Source organism: Penicillium canariense (genome assembly GCF_028826845.1).
Source record: "Penicillium canariense strain IBT 26290 chromosome Unknown utg000004l_segment0_segment0, whole genome shotgun sequence".
NCBI classification, from domain to species: domain Eukaryota; kingdom Fungi; phylum Ascomycota; class Eurotiomycetes; order Eurotiales; family Aspergillaceae; genus Penicillium; species Penicillium canariense.
Window position 1 is genome coordinate 2,751,176 of NW_026622731.1, and position 19,538 is coordinate 2,770,713.

At 53.4% G+C, this 19,538-nt stretch overlaps 8 protein-coding genes across 8 annotated transcripts; 5 read left to right on the forward strand and 3 right to left on the reverse strand.

Moving 5' to 3' along the window:
* Positions 1 to 182: 182 nt before the first annotated feature.
* On the reverse strand, positions 183 to 1,885 carry N7482_007314 (putative neutral amino acid permease; the record flags this gene model as incomplete). Its single annotated transcript, XM_056689439.1, has 3 exons — positions 183 to 1,383; positions 1,439 to 1,581; positions 1,664 to 1,885. The coding sequence occupies 3 exons, from the start codon at positions 1,883 to 1,885 to the stop codon at positions 183 to 185; spliced, it is 1,566 nt and encodes a 521-aa protein (XP_056541868.1).
* Positions 1,886 to 3,600: 1,715 nt separating this feature from the next.
* N7482_007315 (uncharacterized protein) lies at positions 3,601 to 4,249 on the forward strand (the record flags this gene model as incomplete). The annotated part of the gene is made up of 3 exons (XM_056689440.1): positions 3,601 to 3,660; positions 3,710 to 3,877; positions 4,034 to 4,249. 3 exons carry the CDS (start codon positions 3,601 to 3,603, stop codon positions 4,247 to 4,249), a joined length of 444 nt encoding a protein of 147 aa, XP_056541869.1.
* Positions 4,250 to 4,594: 345 nt separating this feature from the next.
* On the reverse strand, positions 4,595 to 8,251 carry N7482_007316 (RNA-binding ribosome biosynthesis protein MAK21; the record flags this gene model as incomplete). Its single annotated transcript, XM_056689441.1, has 4 exons — positions 4,595 to 5,545; positions 5,601 to 6,141; positions 6,198 to 7,330; positions 7,391 to 8,251. 4 exons carry the CDS (start codon positions 8,249 to 8,251, stop codon positions 4,595 to 4,597), a joined length of 3,486 nt encoding a protein of 1,161 aa, XP_056541870.1.
* Positions 8,252 to 8,464: 213 nt separating this feature from the next.
* Positions 8,465 to 10,670, forward strand: N7482_007317 (putative proline--tRNA ligase AIM10; the record flags this gene model as incomplete). The annotated part of the gene is made up of 6 exons (XM_056689442.1): positions 8,465 to 8,551; positions 8,614 to 8,692; positions 8,740 to 8,783; positions 8,834 to 8,924; positions 8,977 to 9,056; positions 9,108 to 10,670. 6 exons carry the CDS (start codon positions 8,465 to 8,467, stop codon positions 10,668 to 10,670), a joined length of 1,944 nt encoding a protein of 647 aa, XP_056541871.1.
* Positions 10,671 to 11,110: 440 nt separating this feature from the next.
* N7482_007318 (prefoldin subunit 5) lies at positions 11,111 to 11,866 on the forward strand (the record flags this gene model as incomplete). Its single annotated transcript, XM_056689443.1, has 4 exons — positions 11,111 to 11,156; positions 11,237 to 11,523; positions 11,603 to 11,720; positions 11,799 to 11,866. 4 exons carry the CDS (start codon positions 11,111 to 11,113, stop codon positions 11,864 to 11,866), a joined length of 519 nt encoding a protein of 172 aa, XP_056541872.1.
* Positions 11,867 to 13,555: 1,689 nt separating this feature from the next.
* On the forward strand, positions 13,556 to 16,075 carry N7482_007319 (origin recognition complex subunit 1; the record flags this gene model as incomplete). Its single annotated transcript, XM_056689444.1, has 3 exons — positions 13,556 to 14,350; positions 14,420 to 14,544; positions 14,602 to 16,075. The coding sequence occupies 3 exons, from the start codon at positions 13,556 to 13,558 to the stop codon at positions 16,073 to 16,075; spliced, it is 2,394 nt and encodes a 797-aa protein (XP_056541873.1).
* A 418-nt stretch (positions 16,076 to 16,493) lies between these two features.
* On the reverse strand, positions 16,494 to 17,861 carry N7482_007320 (WD40 repeat domain-containing protein; the record flags this gene model as incomplete). The annotated part of the gene is made up of 1 exon (XM_056689445.1): positions 16,494 to 17,861. One exon carries the CDS (start codon positions 17,859 to 17,861, stop codon positions 16,494 to 16,496), a length of 1,368 nt encoding a protein of 455 aa, XP_056541874.1.
* A 375-nt stretch (positions 17,862 to 18,236) lies between these two features.
* N7482_007321 (ankyrin repeat domain-containing protein) lies at positions 18,237 to 19,374 on the forward strand (the record flags this gene model as incomplete). Its single annotated transcript, XM_056689446.1, has 6 exons — positions 18,237 to 18,294; positions 18,349 to 18,374; positions 18,501 to 18,629; positions 18,691 to 18,813; positions 18,871 to 19,200; positions 19,255 to 19,374. 6 exons carry the CDS (start codon positions 18,237 to 18,239, stop codon positions 19,372 to 19,374), a joined length of 786 nt encoding a protein of 261 aa, XP_056541875.1.
* Between the last annotated feature and the right edge of the window lie 164 nt (positions 19,375 to 19,538).

Here is a 19,538-nt window from a genome sequence, read left to right on the forward strand (position 1 = left end):
CTGCCAAAACCATTGATATCACTTGCAAAGAAAGAACAATCATGCGAAACTCAAACCAGTATGCAACGCATTTAGGCCTTTGTTCTCGGTCATCACGTCATAAGCTCCCCAGGTCGGACCAAACGGAATAAGCAAAAAAATCAGATGCGACGATAAAGCGCTCCCCGCCCTGCGGGGGAAAATTAAAGTGCGTTACTGGCGCATGAGAAGATGCCAGCCACGGTGCCGGACTGGTAACTTCGGACCACGGACATGACAGAGGCCTGGAGAAAGAAATGAAGGTGAGTAAGGGAAGACGGAATTAAAAAGAGAATCATCGAGTGAATGGTACTTACGTAGGTGCCAGGGCCAAGGAAGAAAATACCGACGAAGATCAAAAACACATTAAAAAGGAAGCCCAACCAGCCGCGCAGGCCACGCGTCTTGTAGAAGTCCGGTCCGTAGTCTTCGCTCCGCATGCGAATATATGCCACGCCCCAGAAGATGAAACCAAAGAAGGAATCAAACAGGGAACTCATGATCGACAGCAGGTCCGAAAAGAAGGGAATCACCTCGGCGATAATCCAGGCCAGAACCCACAGGACAGCCAAGATAGCCGCCCAGGCGGCCCAGCCCACCACCGTGTTGTTACCCTTATGGCGGGTTCCTTCAAACAAGCGGAAAAAGATGAAACGAGCTGACACGGACGCATACAGCACGCCCAGGAAGATGATCGTGGGGATCATAAAGGAAAATGAGACCTTCTTATAAGTCTCATTTGAGAGAGAGCCGAAGGCGGGTGCGGTGACGTATTGGCCGCCCGTGTAGCCATATACAACAGCACCAACGAGACTGAAGACAATCACTTCGGCAATGGTCACAGCGGTCACGGACTTCCAGAAGTCGCGCGGCTCCTTCATTTCAGCAATGAAACTGGGCAGGGTGATCTGGCCGATGAAGGTGTAGCTGATGTTCAGGAACGCACTCATGCCCGTTATGAAACTGGTTCCCTTCGCGGGAATGGCTAAAACGATCGGGTCACCCTTCTCAGGATACCCGGCAGGGTGAGGTTCAACGGCGATGAAGATGGTCGCCAGAAGGACCGAGATGAACGTGAACAAGGCAGAGAAGGTGGCAACCCGGGACAATGCGCTAAATGTACGTGGTAGCGAGAACACGAATGAGGTGATCGCAACAATGAGCGAGAAGACGACCGTGCAGACTGCACCACCTGACATGGTGTTAAGGTACTCAGAACCAACAACACAGTGCAGACCTTGAATGAAGGTGTTGTTCAGAAGGAACATGACCGCGGTGGCCCACCAAGCGATCTTAGAGTCCCAGAACAGGTACTGGCCAATATCGCACACATCGCGGACTTCGGGGTGTCGCAGACAGAATCGCCTGCAAGATATATTAGCAATGCGCGAATGCTATGGTTGAAGGTCATAGAACATACCAGACAATCAGCGAGGTGTACAACACCACACCGGCAATAAAAACGGTCAGGATCAAACCGGGCACGAGACCCAGAACGGAGTACGACCAAGGGAAGGACATTATAGCCAAACAAATGTACTCTGAGAAGAGCAGAGCAGCAGTCTATTACCGCAGCAGATCAGTACCCAGTCTCTCTGCCAAATTTACCACATTTATTAACCATGTCGCATAGGCACCGTCTTACCTTCTGCCAACTGCAAGTCCGATACTTAATGGTATTCTCCGATTCCAATTCAATCTGGCGGCCGACACTCTCCGAGGTGGATGACGAGTCAATCGCCGTGACATGGTGATGCGACAGCCGGCGGCTCTGGTTCTCGAGATCGAGATCCTTCGACTTCGGCTCCGGCTCGAGCTTGTCGATCAGATCGCGGGAGCGATCGCTATCACCCTCATAAGTGTCCATTGTTGCTGAGTCTTCTGGCCGAGCCATTTTAAGCTTAACGAGCGGATGAACCGCTGTTGACGGTACTCGGCGGAGTCGGGGAGGAAAACGGTGCCGAAGCCCTTCGGATACATAGAACTGCCCGTGTGAATGAGGTACAGTTGCACTGGGTGGATGCCGAATCGAGGATTTGAATTGCGCAGGAAGAAATGTCTTTCTTTCGGTCTCGACTTCTTTTCTTTTGGCGGTTGCTGGAACTAAGGGGATCCCTCACCTGCCGGGGGATGTCGTGTTCTGGGAGAACTGGCGCGGCGTTTAGGGCAAACGGGATCTACAGAGACCCGAAGTGGATGGACCGCAAGATCGCAATGGCCGAACGCGGAAGGTTCAGCAGCGAAAAGGGCGGGAGTCACAAGAGAAGAAAAAGAAGAAGAAGAGAAGAGAGTGAAAACGAATCTCAGTAATTAAAAGAGAGAAGGCCTAGAGAGACCAGATGGTATCAGGTATTCTGCTATACCCGGCGGGCTACGTACCGTTGCGATCGTAGCGGCGCGGCGGTAATTTCATTTGAAAACTGGGTATGCTAGATTACCCCCGTCATTTTAGAATTTGAGTCTCCACCCTGTTTCTGTTGCCGGAAGGGAAAAAAATCGTCGATCCCGGGCGGCCGTGGCATGACGTGATGGAGGTAGCACACCCACCGCAATAGGCGAGCCTGAAAGCCACGGCGGAGCCGTCGAGGGAACGTTGGGTGCGACCAGTGGTTGATTCCAGGGCAGAGCGGCCGGCGTTGCGAGGGATAGGACCAGCCAGGCCGGCAAGCCACGTCCAGCCAAGCGGCGCAGACTAGAGTTCGCCGCCCTGAAAGAAAACCAAACCTCCAATGCGAGGATCCATGAGACCAACCCCTTAGGGAAACAAGTTCCCCCGTGCATCTGACTCGTCGAGAGAGTGACTAGAGTCTGTACGGTGTGTGATCTGCAGTCTGCGAACTGACGGTCTCATGCACTCAGTGAACAGACCCTTGGTGGCTGCGCTGCACTGGATTTGATGCGATGGGATCCAGGGTCAATGGGCTCACGGCCGAGATCCCAGCAGGCTCTCCTGCCCTCTGTAGTGCGTCAGACCCAAGGAATCCTGATTCAAAGTATGGAGTATTCCATACGTTTGACTGCACCAGGGCAAATCGGTTGCGCCCGCATATCATATCGCGTGCTGAGCTACAACCTGCCGAAGTGGACCTGGACGCCCCGCAAGCGGTCGCAGTCGAATGAAGCACGAGTGCGGGCCCCGTACGCCCCAGTTGGGATCAGCAACCCATGCATCAGCCACGCCCGGAAACACGGAATGCTGGTGCAGTGGCCTGTGTGGCCGCGCTGATTTGATCTTGCAGGCGGTCTAAAGCCGGATGCGGTGCTTCCTTGGGGGGTCGGTGCTGCCCTGGCGCTATGGGGAAGGGCCTTGGGCTTAGTGCTTGTCAGTCAGCCACTGAGCATTGATGATGAGATGATTGAAGGGTTCCACAAGGACCCCTGAATAAGCCAAGCGTGGTATTTGCAGTATTTTGCGCTCGCTGGGCCAGGCAGAGAGAAATACAGGAGATCAGAAAAAGCAGTGGTTGAGGCGATCTGAATTGAACCCGGCGGTATTTCGCTGACAGTACGAGCCACGTGTGTGATGAATCAGCCCGGCCGTTCTCAGCAGGTGCTGCCGAGTCAAGCCAGTCAACAGTCAACATGCACTCCAGTTCCATCTTTACGCCCTTCACATCGACGGACTCTCGAGATGCATACGGAGTCAAATTCTCAATATTTTCTGCAGGTGACAGATGTCTAACGGTTATAGCCAAGAACCAAGACTCCGCCTAAGAACAACATCAAATCGCCCGACGATTCCGACGACATGGCCGAAGTTACCAGCGGGTTCACGCGGCATAGCCGGGTTCCCACCTCTTGCGTGCTTGTCCTCCACGATGTCCTCATGCGGAGTCCACGTACTCGCTCGGAATCTCGGGTACGCCCCCTCTCCAGCTGAAACCCACAACCTTGTTTGGCTGGCATCTTCCACGCATCGGTTCATGATGGCGTGCTGTTCTAGAAGCCTTTCGGTTCATAGCCGGGTGGCGATGTGCCCTGCAGGCCTTGCCCACACCAGCTGAGGCTGGACTAGCGGTTAGAGTTGCGTGTTGACCATTGGCATACTCCGATCGTGGATCCGCTAGCGTTGGCCATTCCGATGGCTGGTAACTTTGACATGACGCCGGACCTGAGAGCCAGCAACTACAGCCGGATCACCCGCCCAGAAGTCCTCCAGCTACATATCGTCGTCGCAGCCTTTGTATGTGGAATCAACCGCAAGAAAACACTGGCCAAACACCTGACATAGCCCCATGCCTCTAGCGTTGCGGCTATTCCGTGCCTCATCACTATCTAGGTTGGTATCTCCTCTTGGGATCCCTAGGATTCCACGTTGAGTATCCACATTGTAGGTGCCGCTTGAAAGAAGTTTAACACGCTAGCCATACGTATGAGTTTTGCTACGGTGGCATGTTGTGGTTAATAATAACCAATCTCATAGCCGTGTAGATGCGACACAGAATCAAAACTCCGGCACAGGTGCCCGTCATGATAGAATCCCGCGACGGGACTTCCTTCCCATAGTGAATAATTTTGATGTAAAGAAAACAACCTATGTCCAAGTATACATTTAGATGAGCGACATCCACCCCACCTACATACCCTCGTCCTCGTCCGCCAGCAGTGCCGCATAATCGTCCACTGAGGCGAATGTCGGCAGGTGCTTGAGCTTGCGGCGCTTCTTGCTCTCCGAGGCCTCCGCCTTGGGCTCCAGGTCCACGCCGCCCAGCTCCATGTCGGACGGCAGGTCGTCGTCGCTGTTGAAGAAGGCCTCCTCGTCCGAGACGTCCATATCGAAATCGTCCTCCTCGTCGTCCATTGCCTTCTTCTCCGCTTTCTTCTCCGTCTTGGCGGATTTCTTGCTGGCCGTTTTCGACGGCGGCGAAGCAACCTCCTCGTCCATATCGAAGTCGCTAGCATCGTCGATCTCCTCGTCGGATGGGACGTCCGACTCGTCGTTGAAGATGACCTCATCGTCGCTACCTCCGGCACCCTCTTCATCATCCTCGTCTTCGTCGTCGAAGGCAGACTCCAGATCATCCATATCCAGATCGTCATCCTCGTCATCATCAGCCTCCAGATCCGGCCGCGAGTCGACAAGCGCCTTCCAGATCTCAGACTCGTTATCGCTAAGATCCGCGGCATCCTCCTCGTCATTGTCAGCAGGGTCCTCGGCCCCCTTGCCCTTCTTAACCTTGATCTTGTCCTTGTTAACACGAGTGAAGTACTCGTGGAAGAAGACATCCTCTGCAGCGACCTCGTTGGCCTTCTTCTTCCAGAAGTTCTCGGAGTTGAGAGGCTGGCCGTGGGGCGCGGACTTGCCGGCTTCCACCAGACGGTCTTGAGCCTCGCCGCCCGCGAGGGGCTGCATGATCGAGGCACCGCGGGAGGCAGCGCTGGCCTTGGGAGTACGGTAGATGAAGCGGTCAAGGAAGTGGGTGAGAGTGTGAATAGTCAGATCGGGCTTGCCACTCATGGTCTCATGCTCCAGGAGACGAGCGGCATTGACAGAGACAGATGGGTGGAAGTGAGACGCGAAGGGCAGCTGGGACGTGTAAGCACTTGCACAAAATCAGGGATCGGACAGACGGAATACATACCAGTTCCCAGAGACAGGTCTTGTCAGCATTGCTGTGCTCGGGGTCACGCTTGCGAGGGTCGTAGCCATTGTTCGTCTTTGGGGTGGTCACCACAGGAGCGGGTGCCGGCTCCTCATCATCCTCATCAGGCATGTCGCGGAACACCTCTTCACCATCACTCTCGTTGTCCTCAGGCTGGTCGAGCAGGGATTGGAGACCAGTAAAGGTCTTCTCCAGCTCGCGGATCAGGTAGAAAACACCGCAAATGAACGAGGGTTGGTGCATTCCGAGCACCTGGACAATACGCTTGACGAACGCTTTGACCCGGCGGACGTTAAGGTCATTCTTGAGTGCCTTGAATAGGAGATTCAGATAGAGCGACTGCTTCGAAGAGGTGGCAACACGAGGATCCAGAAGGGATTCATACAGCGTCCGGTAGAAACGATCACTGGCGATTTGAGTGGATCCCGTGAGTTGCTGGATCAGCATAAGGGCCTGGATACTGGTGTTGAAGTTCGAAGAGTGGGTGATGCGGAAAAGAGTGTCGATGTGTTTCGAAATTCTAGGGGTTTAGGTCAGTATAACATTCAGCTTCGGGGGTGTATATATTCAACTTACCGATCAGAGTCAGCGTCGGTGAAGGGGTATGCGCGGTTGACACCGGTCAAGACACCCGAAGTCAACTTCTCGCGCATCTCATCATCCTGGGCTTCCCCTTTGGCGGGTTGATTCCGACCCTTGCCCTTTGGTCCCTTCTTTCCCTGGGGCTTACCCTTGGGGGCCGGCTTACCAGGCTGGGCCGGCTTACCAGGCTGGGCCGGCTTCAGGAGGGTAACGAACATCCCAAAGTAGATATCCAGCAGCTGCATAGCAACCTTCTCCTCCTTCAGGCTAAGAACCGTCTGGTTTAGGGTGATGATGGCGTAGTACTTGGCATGCTGGCTTTGGCCAGGCCGGAAGAGCAACTCCTCAACAGCCTTGATGATAAGGGGCTTCATCATGGGATGTGTCTGTTCGAGCTGCAGAAGGAGATATGATGCGCGCGAAGCAATTTTCTTGCCAGGGTCACCAAGCTTATTCACAAGAAGGCGCAGCAAGTTTGCTTCTTGCTCAGGCTTTTCCTTGAGCAGCTCATAGACGTAGCTGACAGCACGAGACCGCGAAAACTCGATCTCATCATTGCACCATACCTCCAGAATCTTCAGGATTTCGAAATACTGCTCCTTCAAGAAGTCTTCAAAAGCCCAGACCATCAGATGACTCTTCTGCAAGCCACCAGGAAGCGGATCACGCTCGGTCCATCGTCCTCCAGCTCCCTGGAATGCAGCAACAAGTCCAGGCTGGTTGGCAAAAGACTTCAGGCGCCGATCGGGCAACAGGGTACCCTGAGCAAACATGTCTTTTAGAGACCGCAGAACTTCGACTGCCTGCGCACGGCTGCGTTTGCCGCCAAGCCCGATGAGAGTCTCGAGAGATTTGGTGTTGTGTAGAGGCGATTCTTGCACGGCAAGAGTCAGCGCAGAGATCTTATCGCTCAGTGTACCGGAAGACATGATGGTCGTGTAGAACTTGTGCGATGAAGACGCCGAAGCTTGTTGGGCTTTCGCATATTCTTCGTTTTCCGCCTGAAGCAGAGAGTTGGCAAGCTCGTGGATGCGATCGATTAAGTGACGGGGCAGGCCGTTCATTTGCTTCGCACCGCCAACTGGAGGCAGAGGAATGGCGTACCAATCAGAACGAGGAAGAACAGCCTAAAAACCTCTGTGTTAGCATGGAACATAATTGGCAACAAGTAGGCCATAATAACGCACAAGCTTCGCATATTCCTTAGGAACGATAACTTCAGGCTCCTTCTTTGCCTTAGACTCTTTGAGGGCCGGGGGTGCTTTCTCGACATCAGAGACTTCCGAAACATCCTCCTCTGTCTCGCTGGTCTTTCCACTGTCATCTTCGGAGCCATTGCCTTGCTCAACCTCCTCCTCAATGTCGTCCTTGCCTTCTTCTTCTTCCTCTTCTTCGTCCTCCTCCTCCTCCTCCTCCTCCTCCTCCTCCTCCTCCTCCTCCTCCTCCTCCTCAACTTCGTCGTCCGCTAGGTCGTCCGGCACAACATGCCCAGCAGCCTCCAACATTTTGGATAGCTCCTTGCGCAGATCGTCGTCACCGCCCTTGACCTTTGGCTTGGAGGATTCGCCCTCAACTTCAGACTCCGAGTCGACATCAGCGAGCAGATCAAAGTCTTCCTCGGTACCACCCAGAGCCAGAATCTCCTGGCGCAAGGTATCGTCGCTGTTTCCCTTCTTGGAACCTGCAGACTTTTCCTGCTTGTCCTTGCCTCCCTTCTTCTCTTCCCTCGCAATCACATCTCCGTTGCGATCCCGTTTTTTCCCCTGCGCAGAGCCCTCCTGCTTCTTGCCGGCCTTAGGGGCAGCCTGCTTCTCCTTCCTCGTAGGGGTCTGCTGGGCGGCAGCAATCGGCTTGTCATTCTTCTTCGACTTTCCCTTGCCAGAGCTCTGGTCCTTCAACCGTTGCTCGATCTTCTGTCGTAGGCCAGCGAATGCGCCCTCTTCCAACTGGGGCATCTCAGGTGCGGATTCGGGTTGGGAAACAGAGACACCTCCATTAGCGAGGGCCTCGTTAGCGCCCGACGAGCGCTTGCCTTTCCCTATAGCCATTGTGGTGTGGCTAGCTTTGGGGCATATATTTTTGACGGAGAAAAAAGTTGACGGAGAAATCTTCTGCGGCGGGCCGATAATCAGGACGCTCGGACCATCCGATAAGAAACACTCAAGGGCGACCGCGCGACGCTTTTCCCGAGTTTCTTGTTGGACGCCTGGCAGTCAGGTATCTCATTTTTTTAGGCAGGTCGTCTGGGAACTTACCCCTCAATGATCTCTGGGCTCCGTCCCGTACCGGGACGCCTTTCTGGGAGACGCCTTGTTTTCGGTCTGCGTGTCCAGCGCTGCGAGCTTCATGTATGCACCCGAAAATGATCACTTCTCCGGATCATACAAGTGCAACCACTAATAGGCCACAGTATGATGGGCGAACTCGTGTGTCCAACTTCTGGATCCCCACTGGCGGCATTTCTAAAAAGCCCGTCGATGGAGAGAAGGGTACGCCCAATCGCGACAAGGGGGTAGCAAATGCTAACAAGAGTCAGAGGATGCCAATGATCTTTTGATCAGAGGAGGATTTCTCCGTCAGGTTAGTCAATCCCTTTCTCAGAGAATTATGCTTTCTTACAAGTCTACTAGGCATATTCTGGGATTTTTCATCTACTGCCACTGGGTCTGAGGGTCCAGGACAAACTAGAGAGTCTCATCGACAAACACATGCGTTCCTTGGGTAAGTCTCTTGCCAATAAATACACTAGGTGTGTTTTCTAACGTCGTAAAAGGCGCCTCGAAAGTTTCTCTATCATCAATATCTTCCCAGGAGCTTTGGGAACAATCCGGTCGATTGACAGAAGGCTCCGAAGTAAGCCTTACCTGTAGATCTTCAGAAGACCAACCGTTGACGTGAGCCTAGGTATTTCGATTCCATGATCGGAAAGACACTCGATTTCTTCTTGCTCCGACGCATGAGGAAGAAATCACTACGCTAGTAGGCAACCTGACGACATCGTACAAGAGTCTTCCTTTACGAGTGTACCAAATATGTCAGAAAAACATCCACTCCCACCCTCTAATGCCGCCTACTGACTTTATCAAAGCAAGAAAGTACCGTGACGAGGCCCGGCCGAGACAAGGTCTTCTCCGTGGACGAGAATTTGTCATGAAGGACCTGTACACATTCGACTACAGCGTGGATGAGGCCCTCAAAACGTACCGGGCTGTGAAACATGCCTACACCCAATTGTTTGACGAATTAAAGATCCCTTATCTCGTGGCAGCCGCGGACTCTGGAAATATGGGAGGGAGCCTTAGCCACGAATTCCACTTCATCAGCACCAAGGGCGAAGACCACGTCGTCAGCTGCTCAAACTGTGACCATGTATACAACGAGGAGCTCGCAGACGGGAAGGCTCACAGCTTCCATGAAGAACCAGGCCAGGGCGCTATTCCTGGCTTTCAGACCGGAGATGCGCCTGTTGAAGGGGGTTCAACAGTCTCCACGGGTATGTGGATGGCCATTTCACATGACGGAAGCACTCTTCTCCGGGGCTGGTTCCCCAAGTTCGCGATGCAGGACGGCTCCGCGGAGCCGGAGGAACGTCACGTTAATTCTCATGCTGTCAAGGCTATTGCCACCGCAGCTGGTGTTGACATCGACCTCAGTGTGGAGAAACCGCTCGAGAAATGGATTTCACATGTCCAATCTTGCACATCGTCTGAGAAGCCGCGTGTTCTGGACCTTTATGATGCGCAAGTGCGGGTTTACCAGCGCCCACCGCTTAGTGACCTCCTCCAGGAAGCTGGCTGTACCGCTGCGGACATTGAGTACACTATGCTGGACCGTTTCCCGGGTACTTCGAACAAGCTCAACCTCGTTCGGGTCCATGACGGAGATCGATGCTCGAAGTGTTCAGAGGGCCTCTTGACAAGCAATCCTGCGGTCGAGCTCGGCCACACTTTCCACTTGGGCACGCGTTACAGTGAAGTGCTCAATGCCTCTGTGTCTGTTAACTCAGCAGTCCTCGACGGATCCGCCGAATCGGGTGGCAAGTCTACCAAGGAGCAGATTGTCCCAATGCAGATGGGCTGCCACGGTATCGGCGTCTCCCGCATGATCTCAGCTGTTGTTAGCCGACTGGCAGATAGCAAAGGGCTGAACTGGCCTCGTGCTATTGCTCCCTTTGAGGCTGTCGTGGTCTCGGGCAAGGGACTGGACTCGGTGGCCGAGCAAGTCTATGACAGACTCACTTTGACCGCGTCCGCCCCCGTGGACACCCTACTTGATGACCGCGATAAGGGCATGGGCTGGAAGCTGGGCGATGCCGACCTAATCGGCTACCCAGTGATTGTGGTCGTTGGTAATGGCTGGAAGAAGAACCAAACCCTGGAAGTGCAGTGCCACCGCCTGGGTGTCAAAGAGGCAGTCTCTCTCGATGAACTTCCTACCTTTGTTAAGAAGCTGCTCTCACAGCTGTAAAGCGATTGGAAGACATGGATCTGTAGCATATTGTATTCTATTGATAAAGGCGCAGACCGGACATAGCGATTGTAAGATAGCGAATTTACCACTCATTCCTTCTATCACAGGTACTGTGACTAGATTTACTTCATCTCCAAATCTGTTGCAAGCTTTCTCTGCATCATTGAATAATTAGCCCTGTATAATGAGACTAACGGGAGTTCTGAAGATCGGGCGGAGTGGAGGTGCGTGTGCATACGCCATTTCACTCTGTGGACAAGGGCGAATGGCCTAGCCGCACTATTTCCACAACCCTCGTCCCTGCAGTTTTCTCGAGCTGCCACCCCACCTCCGCCCGCATATCGCATGCGTGCAGAGTCCACGACCGGGCGCGTGAGCTTCTAACATCAAACCCGCGGAACTCGAACCTCCCAACCTCCACCACCATACAATCAACAATGGCATCCTCAGACAGCTCCTCCGGCGGAGCTCCCCCGGGCTCAGGTACGCCCGCGTCCCGCAATAACACCTATGCCCCCCGAATCCAACAGGCCGCTAACAATTCTCCTTTGCGGGTTCAACAGTCAACCTCGCCTCTCTCTCCGTCCCCCAACTGCGATCCCTTCAGACTCGCCTCACCTCTGAGCTGGAACACCTGACTACCTCACACGCGAAGCTGCGCGCGGCGCAGGCCAGGTTCCGGGATTGCGTGAACTCGATCAACGACGGCGTGACTGGCTCTGCAAAGAAGGGCACGGATGGCCGCGACGAGATTCTGGTCCCTCTGACCAGCTCGCTGTATGTCAAGGGCCGTTTGACAGATCGGAAGAAGGTGCTTGTTGATGTTGGAACTGGTTTCTATGTCGAGAAGGTATGGAAGAGGACGCAAGCGCAAAATGGGGAGATGTATGTTTGGAGATGGGCCAATGCTTATATTTTGTTTGGTGCAGACTCCCGAGAAGGCGATCGCTTTCTACGACGACAAGGTGAAGGGCCTTGAGGCCAATCTGCAGGAGCTGGAGAAAATTGTACAGGGCAAGAGCCAGCAGTTGCGAGTTACCGAGGAGGGTGAGTATTCCTGTGTCCACAGGTTTTCCTCTGAGACTACTTTATGAACCTGAAGTTCTTTTTACTGATTATTCGCAGTTCTTCGTCAAAAGATGCTCAGCGGCGAAGCTGTGCCCGCGCAGACTGCTGGTGCGGCTGCGGGATAAACATGTATACGCAGTTTATGAGTGCGACTACGGCTTAGAAATGTCACAAAATGAAAAGGAATTAAATATACCACCATATTTGTTAATTCTGTTACCGAAAAATACGTCCAGCATACATTATCACTCTCCACCGGCGGCCTGATGAAGGCACCACTTCGACGAGATACGTCAACAAATGTTTCCATCCGTCTGGGGTGCGGCGGTGTTCTGCCAAACTGCGTGGACATAGATGTTTGTTAGCAATAGCTAGCAATAGGCGCAGGTATGGCCTTACACATCGTAGTCACTCAGCTGCAGAATGCCTAATTCTCAAAATTAATAATGGTTCTTCAACAAAGTAGTCAACTTTCCATACAGTCAGGTCCCAAATTAGCACTCCATTTTTCTTTGCAGCGGAGCGGAGTCCCGATAATCTAGAGTAGTGCGTCGTGAGGTATGTATGTTGTGGCAAACTAGCGCGACACGGTAGGTAACCTTGGCCCCTTATGCTCCGAGGATGTGAACAAAGGTCCGCCTCACGGGTCCCGGGAATATCTGGAACTTTAGCTTCAGCTACACACTCATGTGCAGACGGCTTGAATTGAAGCGCAGGAGTCTGCAAGTCGATTAGTTGTAGGGACAGAGAGCGACTTTCGAATATGATGAGATTTTCTGAGGCATCATTTTCAGAGTCGGGTGAGTTATTGACATTCAAGTCGTTTCTCACTTCGCGAGTATCGAGATAAGGCTCAATGCCGTAGCCTGGAAGATACCAGCAGCCTGTTATTGGAAGTCAGTCCCTGGGAAAGTAGTAGACTATCAAGCAAAGACATATTTGGAATGCAGGCTGGCATACTGAGAGCGGCTTCGCGCTGTAAGCGATCTCTATCAAGGTATCAGTGTATATGACTTCCTCATGCAGCTGTACCAGATTATAAGAAGCTCACGGATCCATGGCTAGTTATATAACTCGGTCACTATATGTAGCCTTGAGACCTGGCGGTGCGGAAGCAATTGGAAGAGGCAGGTTGGTGACAGGATTCAAAACATCCGTGGTGCATAGAAGATGGCTTTCAATGGATGGTGAACTGAAATGGCTTGGTTATGGAACTACGAACATCTAGCAGATTGGGGTGATAAAGATGAGAAAAAAGGGAAACGCAGTGGGAAGGGAGCGAAATCAACAGAGTCTCAAGTACGGTGAAAAAGAAAATTCTCAACGTGTGGGTGGGAGCCTCGGAGACGCACAGAAGATTTCTGGGTTGAGGTTGAAAGATCAATATTTCAGAATTTTTGCGTAGAAGAAAAGAAAGACAGATTACTTCCTTGAAAGAGACCCGGTTCTGGGGGGAAGGCAATATGGCTGAAATCAGGCAATCAACCTACGGAGCCAGGGCCCGTTCCGGTGTCCAGTTTCTGCCTCAATTCAGGCAGTACCTTCCGTAGGAGGATTGAAACTTTAATATAGAGTGACTATGCTTTGTGCAGTGTCTAAAGGTGCTATCGATGTTCTATGCTCCGTACTGTAGGATCTATGGTCTGGGATCCACTTCGACGATCTGATTGGCAGGTGTGGTGCTAGTGCGCTAAACCCGAAGGGGCGTAAAGTGGACAACGCGTACCTCCAACGCGATTTCGTTTCTCTGCAAAGCTCCCGTCGGTTTCGACTCCCCAGTCCACTTGACTATCCCGTCCGGACTCTTAAATCCAATGGACGCCAATACAGACCACTCGAGTGACGAGGATACCCAGAGACGTCGCAATGTGCGAAAGCGCGCCGAGCAATGGATGACGAAGGGAGCCCTGGTGCACGAGGACTCGGACGATGAATTGGGCGACGAGGACCATCCTTGGGACTGGATTTATGCCACAGAAGAACCTGAGATCAAAGAAGATACGGGGACACCCAATGCAAGTCCAGAAAAACCCTGTCGCCGGCGCGCCTCTCGCCCTGCGAAGAAAGGCCCGGCCATTGTGGGCGCGCGGATGGGTCCTTTCGAGTGCCGATTGGGCGATGCCGTGCTCCTCAAGTCCCCAGAGCATGGCAAGGACTGGGTCGGGATTATCACAGAGTTCCGCGAGGAGGAAGATGAGGACGTGGAAGGAGGGGTGATCAAGTCGGCCAACATCATGTGGTTTGCATCGCCAGACGAGTTCCTGTCAACGCGGAACAAGCGGAGAACGGATGCACTGCCAAACGAGCAGTATCTCACAGCGGACTTTAACGTGAACCCACTCACATCTGTCAATGGCAAGGCCACCGTGATGTCGAAGGACGCCTTCTACGCCAAATACCCGGACGGCACGCCACCCAAGGATAAAGCAGAACTTGCCGAGTTCAACAAGTGCATTGTTTGCCGACGAGGCGTCAACCAGGTGCAAGGGCGATACACCGAGGAGTTCAACTGGGAGCAAGTCTACGGGAACGGCAACATTCATCAACTCATCTGCCTTGTGAAGGACGGCCTGAAAGCCGCGCGGAAGAGGAAGGCGGCTGACGACGACGTGAGCGATACGCCAGATTGAAACCAAAAATGAACCCGTTTGACATGATAATCTAACCGGATTGTACAGTATATCGACACCAAGAACGAGAGCGCGGCACCGACGACCCCAAGAAAACGACAGAGAATGGCCGCAACCAATACAACCCCTAAATCACAGCGCAAGAAGGCCTTTACGACACCATCGAACAAACGGTATGCAGGCACAGCCATGCCCATTCCAGAGTACCCATGAACTAACGGAGAACTCAGGATTGTGGTGAAGAAACCTCTCGAATTCACCCCGCTGGGCACTCGCGTTCTTGAGCCGTCCCATTTCGCCTCGCCCTACCGGCAAGCACGTACTTTGCTGCACGTCTCAGCCGTCCCAGAATCCCTCCCCTGTCGAAAGACCGAGTTCAATACCGTCTACAGTCATCTCAGTGCCGCTATTATGGAGGGAACTGGCGCATGCATCTATATCTCAGGTACTCCAGGTACCGGCAAAACCGCAACTGTGCGGGAGGTGGTGGCCCAGCTCAATGGCGCTGTTCTCGCAGAAGAGATGGATGATTTCATCTTTGTGGAGATCAACGGCATGAAAGTAACTGATCCTCATCAATCGTACTCTTTACTTTGGGAGGCATTGAAGGGCGACAGAGTCTCCCCTTCTCACGCTCTCGACCTGCTGGAACAAGAGTTCTCCAATCCATCACCCCGCAGAGTCTCTTGCGTGGTCCTCATGGACGAATTGGATCAACTAGTCACCAAAAACCAGTCAGTGATGTACAACTTCTTCAATTGGCCTGCCCTTCGCCATTCACGTCTTATCGTCTTGGCTGTTGCCAATACAATGGATCTGCCTGAACGAACCCTGAGCAACAAGATCTCCAGTCGTCTCGGTCTCACTCGCATCACATTTCCCGGTTACCGACACACGGACTTGATGGAGATCATCAGCACACGTCTAGCAAATGTCCCTGGCAACATCGTCGACTCAGACGCTATCCAGTTCGCCAGTCGTAAAGTTGCCGCCGTCAGCGGTGATGCACGACGCGCCCTAGATATCTGTCGTCGTGCCGTTGAAATCGCCGAGCAAGCTTTCGAAGAAGCTGCCAATTCCGCCTCAGTCGACAACGATGCCATGGATGAGATACCTCTAACCCCGAGCAAAACTCCTGCTAGGCGCAACAAAGCGCTCACAGACAAGGGAGCAGCTGATCCACCGGCCCCGAAACCTGCTTCAGGCAAGGGTCAGCCCGGCCGTGTCACCATTGCAACTATCAAACAAGCGATCCAGGAAGCCACTTCCACACCACTCCAGCAATCCCTGCGCTGCCTGCCGCTTTCTGGAAAACTTTTCCTCGCTGCCCTCCTGGCACGTGTGCATCGTACCGGAATCACCGAGTCCACCTTCGGCGATGTTCTAGATGAGGCACGACGCATCGCTGATGCAGCCGTCGCCGTCGCCGGTGCAGCTGGAGCAGGTGTCAAAGACTCCCTACTTGGCGGTGGTGCCGCATCAAGGGTGCGAGCTCTAGGCTTCGCTGCCATGGAGCTCATGAACTCCGGGGTATTGGCTTTGGAACAGGGTTCAGGCACGAAGATTGTGATGGGTGGCTCTACGATTCCTACTCGTGGAGACAGAAGCGGCAAGATTCGGCTTCGTGTTGCGCCAGAGGATGTGAAGCTCGCATTCCGTGAGGATGTGGAGGCCAAGGGCTTCGGGATGGGTATTGATCAGTGACCCTTTTTTCTGATGCACTGTTGGCTTGATATGCATTCTTGGAGTTTCAGTTCTGCATTCTGTACAACGATTTTTGACAAGCTACACAGTAGGTAGTTCGCATGGCATATGATACCCTTTGAGTACTCTAGTTTCTGCATCCCGTAGCTCTCTTTTTTGCCTAGTACTGGATGAGAGAAGGAGCTGAGGACAGCACTCAATTGGAGTTTTATATAGAGTAGTACTTGTACAGACCATGATTCATCTTTTGAAACATGAGACCTTTTTCCAGAAATGATGTTTCCCAGTGCCCTAAACTCAGAAATGCAGGGCAAGCACATAAAACCACCTGGAACTCCACACGGTGCCGTAATATGAAAGATGGAGCAGACAAGAAGGGTATTAACGACATAGAACAGATAGCCTGAAGAAACAAACTCTAGTACCGCTGTCTGCCAAGGGTAGGAGCCCAGGTAACAGGGTGAGTCTCAGGCGTAGCCTCCTCATCCTCCTTCCAGATCTTGATAGTCTTATCAGCCTCACCCGTAATGAGACGGAGACCAGTCCGATCGAAGGTGGAGGCCATGATACCCGCTTCGGCTTCCAGGGAGCCAGGCTGGGCCATGGTGTCAGTAGACTGGAACTGGTAACCGGTCTTCCAGTCCCAGAACGACATTGAGCCGTTATCGCCTCCCGAGAACATGACGTTCTCGTCGTTGATGGCAAGAGTGTTGATGATGGCATTCTGGCCGTCGAAGTTCTGCATAAAGTCACCCTCTGGGCACTTCCACTGCTTAATGCTACCGGTACTGGCACTGGCGAAAGTAAACTCGCTTGGGTGAGTGGCAAGGGCACGAACACCCTTCTTGTGGTGCGTCAGAACACCCATGGACTTGCCAGCTGCCAAATCCCACAGCCGCACCGTGGCGTCCAGGGAACCGGAGATGACCTGTGGGTCAGCTTCCTGGCACTTGATATCGGCGACGGTACCCTTGTGTCCAGAAAGAACGTGAACGTTGCTTCGTGTACGCATATCCCATACACGGCATACACCATCACGACCACCGGTAACCAGCAGGTCGAGGCGAGGGTGCAGAGCCAAAGTGTACACGCCGCTGAGATGGCCGTGGTAATGGCGGATGACCTTATTCGTCTCCAAATCCCAGCACTTGACCATCTTGTCCTCACCGCATGAGAAGAGGTACGGATGCCGGGGTGACACCGCCAGACCGCGCACAGTCGAAATGTGACCCGTCAAGGTAAGCCGCAACGCGCCCGTCGCCATATTCCAGATCTTAATTGTCCGGTCACCGGCACCACTAGCGAACCACTGATTGTTCGGCTCGACCGCCAAAGCTCGCACCCAGCCCAAATGTCCCGAGATCACACGCATCAACTTCCACGGCGCGTGCCAGTCTGGCCGTTGCTGCTTCGTCGCGGAAGGTCTCTGAATCAAACTCTGAGGCTGGTCCTTGCCACCAGCAGCACCAGCACCTGCACCCGCGGGCCTCTTGACAAGAGCCATGGACGCGCCGCTGCCATCCCCAGAAGCCTGCGACTGGGCGGGCTGGATCTTGGGCCGTTTTGCGCGTCCTGTGGCAGTCTTGGCTTGCTTCTCTGCCAGTGCTGGCGGCAACTCTTTCACATCTTGGTATTCTGCTTTCCTCCGGTAGGACACGCCAATCGAGCCGCCGTCTGCCAGGGTCGATGGTGTGACCATAAAGTATTCTGTGCCGAAGAGGTCGGCGGTGCGTTTCGCCGAGGTGCGCACCGCCTCATCGGCCGATTGGGATGGTAGGTAATCCATTCAGATGACAGGACTGAGGTTGCTGAGAAAGGACCGGTCGCGATTGAGAGAGGTAGGAGCGTCGCGAAAGAAGTCAACGCGCGGAGGCTCAAAAGCCTCAGAAGTCGTGTGCGCGGTGAAACCCTCCGGCAGATCGCAATACAGATTTGTGTTTCGCACGGAGCTCAGTATATCCGAGGAATACTGGTGATCAGCTCCAATAAGTGAGACGGCGACTTGGACGGGTGGAGTTAAAGGTGTGGTGAATGCGGATGTGAATCTTCTGCTGGGCGGAAGTTGGCCAGCTTTGATGCCTGAGGCGTCCGCCATCAGGTGTCCACCGTCATTCACCTTGTATCGCAGCTCTGATCGTTTACCTTCCAATTTACCATCGTCATGGATTCCAACCAGAACGCCAAGTTCCCTCTGCACGAGGCTGCCCGTGAGGGTAATGGTATGTTTAAGCCAAGAATAGATTTTCTGAATCTTGACTGACAGTATGCGACAGTTCAGCTTGCCGAATCCCTTCTTAACGTGAGTGATCGCCATCTGTAGAGCTTCGAGCTGCCCCGCAGAACCCACACTGTGCAGCCCAACGAATGCTGGCTCTTCCATGTAGCTCCCAGGCCACACAATGCAAACTACTAATAAGTTCACCAGGCCAACCCGAAGTCTGCGTTTGCCAAGGATGACGATGATCGTCTTCCCATCCATTGGGCAGTGGCCTACAATCGGCTACCTATTGTGGAAATGCTGGTCGCCAGCACGCATTTCGATCCTGATGTTGAAGTGAGTAGTTTCAGGAGCTACAAGGCGTTGCTGCCTTGGGTAATTAACATGCCAAACATAGGATGGGTCTGGTTGGACTCCGCTCATGATTGCTGCCAGCCTCAAGGACGCGGAAGGTGATAAAATCATCGATTTGCTCCTACGCCGAGGCTCCGACGTTAGCGTCAAGAGCAATTCCGGTCAGGTCAGTGGCGTCCTCGAATACATGACAGCAATCCGAATCACGATTAACGGTCTATAGAACGCTCTGCACTTTGCGAGCTCCAAATCCAACATTTCTACAGTCCGGAGCTTGCTCGCGCATAAATGTAGCGCCCGGGTAAAAGACATCCGTGGCCAATTACCTCTGCACCGAGCGGCAGCGGTGGGGTCTGTTCCTATTATCAAGATGCTGTTGGAGGAAGGCAAGAGTCCCGTCAATGCGACGGATAACGATGGACTAACGGCCTTGCATCATGCCATCTCAGAGGGCCACGGCGATGCTGCGATCCTGCTGTTAAAGTCCGGTGCGGAAGCAGAAAAGCGCGATGGCGATGGACGGCTGGCTATTGAGCTGGTCCCGGATGATAAGGTGAGTTTTCGGGGCTCTTCCCCGCTCAGGGGGTCTCGCCAGCGTCTCTAACAGTTTGTCTTCTCCACCATCAGGTCAAACAGTACATTCTGCAAACCGCAGAAAGAGAGGGAATCGAGTTGCCATGATACAAGGTACATGCTCACCGACTTCCCCGCAGAAGCAACGAATTAAAAGAGACAAGCTCCTCCTTTGTACAGTTCACACACCTCGGCGTTCGGAACCTCCAGGTTCCCCGCACTTTCCCCCTCCGGATTGCCGAATCCGGGGCGACCCTCGCTTGGCATCTTAAGCGGTTTCGTAGTATATCATACAAATTGATCAGGTATCTTTGTAAG